The sequence below is a fragment of the Cydia amplana genome, chromosome Z, assembly GCF_948474715.1.
Source record: "Cydia amplana chromosome Z, ilCydAmpl1.1, whole genome shotgun sequence".
NCBI lineage: Eukaryota > Metazoa > Arthropoda > Insecta > Lepidoptera > Tortricidae > Cydia > Cydia amplana.
The window spans coordinates 3,542,183-3,551,669 of NC_086096.1; the positions used below are offsets into that span (position 1 = coordinate 3,542,183).

Here is a 9,487-nt window from a genome sequence, read left to right on the forward strand (position 1 = left end):
TTACATACATAAAAAAATAACATTATACACATTTACTCCTTAAAACAACACCAGTCACCTTTTATCTATGTATAACCAAAAGGGTGAATCAACTTCTTCTTGTCACTCGTTGCCATGGTTACGTTCTCCTGGGTCACTCTTTAAAACCTGATTTTTAGGCATTTCAATTCACCAAACACGCTTTTTTATGATACTTATAAACCCTTCCCATTGAGGGTCGTCTATCAAGCGTGTCAGAAGAAGGTGGTGTACAATTTCTGCTAACAATAGTTTGTACAAAATAGTAATAGTTGTTGTGTGTTGCTAATATTGTCTCTTGGCTGACCGGACAGAATAACAACAAGGAATAGTTGATCCACCCAAAACCAAAATAAATAAACTCATACAATGTTTGAGAGTAAACAGCAATTTAAACGTAAATACCTATTCTGCGATTCTGGCATTGTTTGTAAAGAAGTTCTTAACCCTTTGAACGCCAAGAACACCTTAAGGTGTCGTTACTCTTACTAGTCGTGCCCACCGCGCCAAGGATCACTATAGGTGTTATGGCGGACGCAGTCAAAGTAACCTTCACACTTACGAGTGGGGTTTACATTAGCTCGCTTGCGCCCGGGATCTTGGCGTTTGAGTGATGTTTGTGTTTATGACATAAAGCGTTCAAAGGGGTAAATAAGATGGAAAGTATTAAATTTACAACTATGGAACGTAATCTACAATTGCTGGAAGCACACAAAATTCTAACTAATATGAGTTCTCACTATTAGTTATTGGCCTTCTGTGCCGTCCACTCTACTACCGATGAGGTGGTGTGAGGTGGACATATGACCAACACACCCATTCTTAATAGGGTATTTGACTGTATTTATAATAAATTATTTTACACCATGCGTCAAATAAAGCACCAAATGATTAAGAGAGAAACGTAGACAGCAGCAATTTTTAGACACAATTTCTATTTTAAAACTCGTATTAAACTACAAAGAGTAGGTCATTTGATTATGACGTCACATGCTAGTGTTTCATATAAATTCCATAGTAGCAAAATCGTTATTTTCTATTTTAAAACTCGTATTATAGTAGTTTATGCAACAGTGATATAATAAGGGTTCTTAAAATTCAAGGGTCGAAGTTACAAAACGAGACGTAGTCGAGTTTTGTAAAAAAAGACCCGAGAATTTTAAGAACCAATTATGAGCTGTTGCATACATTACTTTTTCTATGACAGCTGCAGCAAAAAAAAAAAAAAAAAAGAGTTATTATTAAAAAAAAAGTTATTATTAAAAAAAAGTTATTATTAAAAAAAAAGAGTTATTATTTAAAAAAAAATTGAGTTATTATTTAAAAAAAAAAGTTATTATTTAAAAAAAAAAAGAGTTATTATTGTAAATGAAAACATACCTCTTTCAATCAAGATGATCGGAACTTGTATCTTTAAAAAAAATAAAGCAGTTGTTTTATACTCATAAGATGACTGCTAGCAGTCATCTTATGAGCCTATAGACAAAGCATTCAAATGACATTGCTTTAGATATCACTGTCAGTCATTTAATTGACACATTTAAGTGCTGGAGTAGAAAAAACTATAAAGAGTAGGTAATTTGATTGTGACGTCACATGCTAGTGTTTCATATAAATTCCATAGTAGCAAAATCGTTTTGACAATTCGAAAAAAGAAACTGATTTGACTAGTAGTCAAATACCTCCTCAACAAGGGTGTGCATAACTATCTAGGTAAATTACAACACATATAACTCACAATAAGGGGTTAAGGGGAGACTTGGCCACTTAAATTATAAAACCATAATTGGCAAATTGGCAAATAGCCAATTAAAAAAATAACTGTGCTAAAAGGAATTCCATCGCTATTATGTTGCGATCGATTTTCACAACGTAGTAGAGTAAGTTGCTAATTTGAATTTATTTTAAATTGAATATAACCTTATAATTAAGAGGACCAAATAAAAAAGGAGGAGGAAAAATACAAAATTATTATACCGAACATTCTCCTCACGTGTGAAAGTCAACACCAACATTGGCAAATTCACCCTGGGCCAAAGTGCAGGGAGTAAGCCAGAAAAATTAAAAAAAAGAGGACCAAATCTCCCCAGTCTCCCCTACCTATTGAGGATTAAAGTATTCTTTTTTATGTCAACACTAACAATTATAGACAATTAAATAACCCCTTACGATTATTGTCTTTGCCTACATAAAAAGTCACTAAAAAGTATATTTTTCCCTTAAGGGGCCCACTGATTGACAGTCCGCCGGACGATATCGGCCTGTCAGTTAGAACAAAAAGTTTAAGTCACAATGTTGTTACTTTAAAAAATTTAACTTGGACAATATTTCGTCTTTATACAAACATTATTTTAATTTAGCACATAGTTTCATTATAACATAGTGTGATGGCCTCATGCAAAAGGCACTATTGTGTTGGTAATGAATGAAGATAGTTTCTAATTGTCTCTCCTTATCTTATTATCCTAACAGTGCAATCTTTTACCTAAGAATGACACATAAATAGATAGACAACCATGTCACGAAATTACTACTACACTTTTGTAGTGTTTTTTACTCCTCTCCTCTAATATATTTTACATAGCTTGGGTATGATAACAGCCGATGATGCCTCCGTGTATGGATATTAATCCATACAATTAACCTTGAAACGCAAATTCAGCAAAACCTGTATTGAAGTGACAGCTGTGTGATACCCAAGCTATGTGATAAATACTATAGTGACATAGATGGCTAACCACACTATAGTAAATATAATGTAATTTTTTACGAAGCCCACATGTAGAAATATATGTCTTGCCAGTGACTAAGATACTGTATGACCGGACCACAGACAAAGGCCATCAAGGGAACCCTGTTCGACGCCGATGTCAGAACACTTTCTATTACATTCTTTGAATACCCATTGTACATCGGGCTACGTAATAAATACAGTACAAGTCCAAGTTTCCTGCGGCTGATCTCCAGCCTCTGCTCAGCGGTTAAGTCCTTCATGTGACGGTTATACAGCTTCAGGCTAGCTAAGTCGATGCCTAGCGATACGAGCCACTGCCGCCACGCTTTAGTTCCAAACACTCTCATAGCCGCTAAATGAATCAGCGGCTTTAGTATATGCAGAGATTCAGCGTACACCAAGTCCTTAACGTTAACTGGAAGGCTGTTATCATCTTTTAGTTTCACTGGCTGCCAATCTCTGAAGGCGACCGGCGGAGCGCCGTCGACGCGTCTTATCACCCTTCCCGAACGTTTTAAAGTGAAAAATGAGCCCTCACCTTCTTCACTTGTTTTTTCTTCTGTAAACTTCTTCCTTTGAAGCGCAGCCACCGGCGGGTGCTGAATGGGAAGCTCCTTAAACCTCAAGAGTAGTATAAGAGCGGAAGAACACTTGAACAGCTGAAGTAGCGTTGCGATCGTCCATTTCCCCTTATTCCCCCATCTGTTCTTAACCACAAGCTCCACAAAAACCTCGGAATAATGTATAACGGTCAGCCATAGCTTAATCTGCTCCCTAAGACTGTAGAACTGCACTTCCGAGCCGTACGCCTCTCGTATTAATTTGTCGTTGAACAAAGAAAGCAGCTTAGACATAGAATACACGAGTTCGGAGACTATAGGTGACTTATTTATCTTCCCGGCGACGAAGTATGAGGACCATGTAGCCACTGTCTCGACATCGGTAACCAAATTAGGATTACTTATCACCCACCTCTTATATGCCGCGAAAAACTCCTTCAGTGATAATTTCTCCATGGTTTCTTCAGTGGATTGGCCTTTCTAGAATCGGCTGCGTTCCTTACATTTGTATTAAGTAAGGTTGGGAAAATTATTAATTTAAATTCACTTATTTAATTATATATGTAAATGAGAATGTGAGTCGGAGTCGGCAGTACGGTTAAGTCATTTGCCTTGCTTGCCCCTTGCCCTGTTGACGTGACGTAGCTGTCAAATCAAACAAACTTTAGTCTATGGTTATAAAGCGCGGCATTCACGTTGCAGTTTTTGCCACAGAGTAATTTTGTTTTCGATACGGATCAAAAAATTAAATAAATATACTGGGTCAACCAAATCTTGTCAGTAAATAGGAACAAAAAAAACTATAGTCATCCTTTTCTTTTGGGTGCTAGTACTAGTGTAAGACAAAGATAGTATGATTCTCTCTGTCTATGTTTGAAATCAAACACACCTTTGACACACTATAAATAATGGTTAGAATTGCTTAGATAGAATATTTATTTAAACGCCAAAAGCAGATACTTAACAATTAAGAGTTGTGTTGAAGGTAAAACCGCACATAATAAGTAGAGATTATGCGCGAATTAACCCTTGTTGTGTAATATTGTAATTACTGTAAAGCCTGACCAGGCTTTAAATTGTTATTGTTCTAGATACTAATGGACATTATCTCAATTCGCTTCTTTGCTCTAGGTCTTTTAGTGGTTTCTTAAATTGTAATAAAAAAAATATAAAATACTGTATTATTTAATATGAAAATAATATATTATAATTTATTGATAATGCTGAGGCGAGAAATTTACATGATTTAAAGCATTTCATAGTGACTTTGTCCTATACATTGCTGATACGAAGATTATATTTAAAAAAACTATAAATTAAATAATAATATATAAACTAGGGTACATTTTGATTTCCCAACTAGGACACAATCTTGCCATTCTTAAAACGTTGTTGGTACTGTCTTTGGACATATCGCACCTAGCCGGAGTGGTCCTCCAGTGCCCTTTGCTATCTTCATAGGCATTGCGACACCAGTGCAACCATAATCTGAAATAATAGACATAGTAAATTACATTATCTAATTCAGAATGACAGTTTGTCAAAATGCGTCAAAATTTTCATTTCATGATCAGCCAGCCTATTATGGATAGCTTTATCCATCTTTATCCACGTGATAAAATAACTGTCACTGTTTAACACCGTGGGAAAGAAAGTGACGGACACCGTTTTATCACGCTGTCACGTAGACAAGAACGACCATCATATCCGTACAGAAGTAGGTAGATTCAAAATCAGATGAAACTTGCTGAAGTGCTTTAATAGTCACATTTGGTTTTGTTGACCTACCTGGAACTGGGGTGTCAAGTTTAACGTTCTCCATGCCGTACAAGCCAGCAGTCATAGTGATCCTGTGGACAGGGAAGGTGGTGCTGCTGCCCGGGTCCAAGGAGGGCGTGTCTACGCCTATACCGACCACGTTCTTGTACGATGTCGTTATCCATTCGGCTACCTCTTGGCTGAGACCTTAAATAGGTATGTGATATTAGTTATTCAACTTATTAATTACTGATTTTAAGGGGGGGAGGGGGGCTTTGTCCAGCAGGGGGACACTAAATCAGGCTAATAAAACAGTCGAATGGTAAGATCGTGCCGTGCAGTCACGGGCCGTGACTGCGGGTACGTCAACGATAAATATAAAAGCGACCTATTCATATAACATTTTGTACTATTAATATCAAAGTACACTCTTGAATATGCAAATTGCCATTCAAAGGAGCGAATTTTGATGACCATGACTTGTTTATGACTGCTCCAGCTGATGTTTTAAGTTGACGAAAAGTCTTTATCTTACCGGGAAAGTTGAGAGTACCAGCTGTCTCGTTCATACCCAAGTATTTCTGTTTATCGCCGTAAAACTTGCTCCAACCGAACTTGAATATGATCATGCAGGGTTTCCCATTGTTGTCGTTTATCAAATAGTCCAAATGGTGCTTATAGAGCACAAAATTCGGATCGTCATTGACGCGTGAGCTGATATCGACTACTATAACTGGAAAAAAGTGTCAGCATTATAAACAAACTTTAAAATGTAATTATTTAATATATTTTTTGCCAGTTTCCTGAGAATCCTGAGACTCCCGTTTTTAAATGTCATCGAATTCTAAAATGTAAATAATGAAAAGTTCTATTTAACTAGAAGACAGTTACTTGTTTTAAATTACACAAGCAGTAGTTTATTTCTGTGGGTTCTAACTAGATAATAAAACAAAACGTAAATTTACGAGGCAGGATGAGCTTCTCCATAGGTATTTCACCGACGAATTTGCCTTCTTTGTAGAAGTGATAGGGTGCATCCATGTGTGTTCCACCATGTTCGCCGGCCTCGAATTCATTCGATGCATACCTGCCATAGGCAACTATTATTTAACAAACATGAGAAAGAAACCTATGTCTTTGTTTCAGTATATGCCATTACTAACATGAAAATGGTTTTATATTTTATGTCTTTCCAAGGCGTATCCCACTTGCCGGCCAGCGTAGCAAATCTAGTTTAAACTGAGAAAATTGGCATGCGCGAATGGTTTTATTAACTATTCATACTTTGACCATTCGAGAAAGTTAAATAATACTTATAATAATGTACTTATATAGAACAAAATTAAGGATACAATTTATAAACAGAATACTTTTAAGTAAGTTCTTATATGTAAACCAACTGGACAAGGCGCTTAATAATTCAATGCATTATAATAAAATTACCATTTATCAGATCACGTAGTCTGCAACAATTAAGGATTGCAATCCGGTCTGGTTTTGAATCCGGCCGGATTTTGGCCTCCATCCGGCGGATCCGACCGGATCCGGCCGGATTGGTATTGGGGATTAAAAATCATCAAGTCTCGTATTTTATTAGGTTTTTTAGCGTTATATGCGAATTTAAGGATAGTTTTCTAATGGGTTAATAAAACGACAGTTTTAAGTTTAAAAAATCAACGTTTTGATTACGTAAACACGAAGTCTTATTACAATAATCAGTCTCACAAATTAAAATCTTTTTCTTTTAAAATATCTATAGTCCCACCCACAACTCCCACAAAAAGGTGCTTTCAATTCAACCATTTTAGTTTGAGCAAACAAAATCAATTAACCTGCCTACTGCATACCTATACAAGCATACATTAATACATTTATTCACACAAAACATTTTCCAGCTTTATTTAGTAGCATAATAATAACATAAGAATATGTTCTATTTACTTTAAATTCGACAAAATATTTAACTTGACTGCTGTACATGTACATTAAAGTATAACGTAAGAACACAATTAATTAAATATAAAATAATTCAGTACCTACTTATCTTCGGTGCACGGGAATCTCAACCAAAGCTAGAACGACACATATTTCGTCGGTGTAAGACTGGCGTCAACTAACAAGCAAGTTGTTGTGTTGTTGTTTGCGAGCGGGAACACGGGGAAAGGAGCATTCGAATAGAATTACGTTCGAATATTGGCGAGAACTTTTAAATTTTAGCAGTGTTTTAAGCTGTTATTTTTATATTTTAGCGCTTTGATTCCTTTTACCGGATCCGGGACCGGATCCGGTGAATTTTTCCGGTTCCGGTAGCTTGTAAAATGTACCGAATCCGGTCGGATTACCGGATCCGCCGGACCGGATTGCAATCCCTAGCAACAATTACAATGCATAGTGCTTTGAATAGGTAGTTGTTGTTCTTAACCGAAGCACACATCGGCACGACCACGATATACCAAGTATCCAAGTATGGTATAGTTTATGCATACAGATTAAGTAAGTATGCTTACTTGGATCAGGGCTATATATATATTGATGCTTCGATTCGATCAAAACAAGTTTAGAGAGACAAAAAGCAATATTTAATTGTGACACGACTTTTAACGTTCGTCAATTTCTGAGGAAGGATAATGAAATCTGTGATTACAGTCAGAATGTATTGTACAGAAAAGACAAAGTATTGTTCGTTGTATGATTTACACAAATAAGTAGTTGTACACAACAATTAAGAAATAGTAGGTATACAAGTGGTATTGCAAACAATTATAGATTATAATTATATTAGTTAATAAAATATTTATTTACCAGCCATCTTCTCTATTTTCAGCGGTTTTCTTGGTAAACGCAAATGGTTTCACATACGGCCAATAGATAGATTTCTCATCAAATTTGTGCGACAAATCGTTGAAAACGAGACCACCGTTGGAAATGATATCATTTAATTTGCAGTTATCTGCGCCAACATTGGCCCACGCCTTGGCCAAGCACATGCACACGATAATCTTCAACCACATCCTTGAAACGACTACTTTAGATTGAGTTGAGCGGAGCGTCTAACAGGAATAAAAGATGTCATTATCTTATTGCAAACGTCACAGTATAAGTAGCATAAGCAGTGTTTTATCATAAAATTACATTTATAGTAAATTTTTCACCCTGGTTAAACTACTCTCGATGTAATCCAGGATGAAAAATTATGTTACTAAAACGTTAAAATCAGTGTCCAATAAAAGAACTTGTTAATATACTCACTCATTATACTGATCATAATGCAATTCTTGCGTGACTGACGCATTCTACATTTTTATGTCATTCACAGGCAGGTCGTCTGCGTGGGATAATGATGATGATGATTGACTAGTGGCTCTGTGAGCTGTAGACCTCGCGAGCATAGCTTATTGGGACCGTGCACGATGACAGCGCCACACAGCGGTTTGATCAATCAACAATACAAAGATTTTAATTTATTAAAAAAAAAAAACGAAGTTTAAGTGAAAAAAAAATACAAAAAGCTATGTCTTACTGGGGATCGAACCCAGACTTTCTGTGTGCAAACAAAAAAAGCGATTGTTTACAGAATACGCCATGATAGTTCTTAGCTAAGCTGACGAAATTCGGCTACTCATTCTCGAGTACAAACTAAATATCTAAATACCGCCTAAACCAACAATACAATTTTTCTGGATTTTTTTCCATTTACTATGTAAATATGTCTCAAAAAGAAAAAACTCTTATGATACCGATACGACTATTTGTTTAGGCGGGAGCTATCACGACTCCGCCATTTTGAAAAATTTCCAAAAACCGGATCGACAAAAAAATTTTATTTAGTCATAGAATTCGGTCACAAAATTTCACGAAAATCGGTTAAGAACCTGTAGAGGAGAACATCCGGACATACAAAAGCAAAATGCCCGAGTCAAAACGTAGACCTTCGCTACGCTGCGGTCAATTAAAACAATCCTTTGGCCAAACTCGGGTCTCAAATCAAAACTATTTCCACTCCGTACCAAATTTCATCATCAGGTTTAGCGGTTTAAAAGTGAAGAGGTAACATACAGAGTTACTTTCGCATTTATAATCTTTAAATCGTAAGTAGGGATTTATACTTGGTCAAGCAGATCTTGTCAGTAGAAAAAGGCGGCAAATTTGAAAAATGTAGGCGCGAAGGGATATCGTCCCATAGAAAATTTGAATTTCGCGGCTTTTTTTACTGACAAGATTTACTTGACCAGCTATATCAACCAAACAGTGATTAGATAATTTAAAACACTCAGCTTCCTTATACAACTAGCCTTTTAAAAAAGCCATAGGTACATAGAATCACATATTTTAAAACAAAAGTTGCCACTTGCCATTGCCACTCCTGTGGACTAACAGCGTACAAGCGAACGTACATATGCGCATATAAATAAACATT

The 9,487-nt window shown here is 36.1% G+C and overlaps 2 protein-coding genes across 2 annotated transcripts; both read right to left on the reverse strand.

The window, feature by feature from the left end:
• Window positions 1-2,784: 2,784 nt before the first annotated feature.
• Window positions 2,785-3,876, reverse strand: LOC134661937 (peroxisomal membrane protein PEX16). The gene has a single exon (XM_063518190.1). It carries the CDS (start codon window positions 3,766-3,768, stop codon window positions 2,785-2,787), a length of 984 nt encoding a protein of 327 aa, XP_063374260.1. The 5' UTR covers window positions 3,769-3,876.
• Window positions 3,877-4,626: 750 nt separating this feature from the next.
• Window positions 4,627-8,101, reverse strand: LOC134660626 (isatin hydrolase-like). The gene is made up of 5 exons (XM_063516400.1): window positions 7,873-8,101; window positions 6,036-6,157; window positions 5,606-5,803; window positions 5,101-5,277; window positions 4,627-4,800 (listed from the first exon to the last, which is right to left on the reverse strand). Exons 1-5 carry the CDS (start codon window positions 8,079-8,081, stop codon window positions 4,694-4,696), a joined length of 813 nt encoding a protein of 270 aa, XP_063372470.1. The 5' UTR covers window positions 8,082-8,101; the 3' UTR covers window positions 4,627-4,693.
• Between the last annotated feature and the right edge of the window lie 1,386 nt (window positions 8,102-9,487).

Bases quoted from the DNA above. Each gene is read 5' to 3' on its own strand.
- LOC134660626 (XM_063516400.1), bottom strand. From the start codon at position 8,081: ATGTGGTTGAAGATTATCGTGTGCATGTGCTTGGCCAAGGCGTGGGCC. The intron at 6,158-7,872 runs GTAAATAAATAT...TGCCTATGGCAG, and splicing joins GAAAATAGAGAAGATGGCTG to GTATGCATCGAATGAATTCG. The intron at 4,801-5,100 runs GTAGGTCAACAA...CTATTATTTCAG, and splicing joins ACTTGACACCCCAGTTCCAG to ATTATGGTTGCACTGGTGTC.
- LOC134661937 (XM_063518190.1), bottom strand. From the start codon at position 3,768: ATGGAGAAATTATCACTGAAGGAGTTTTTCGCGGCATATAAGAGGTGG.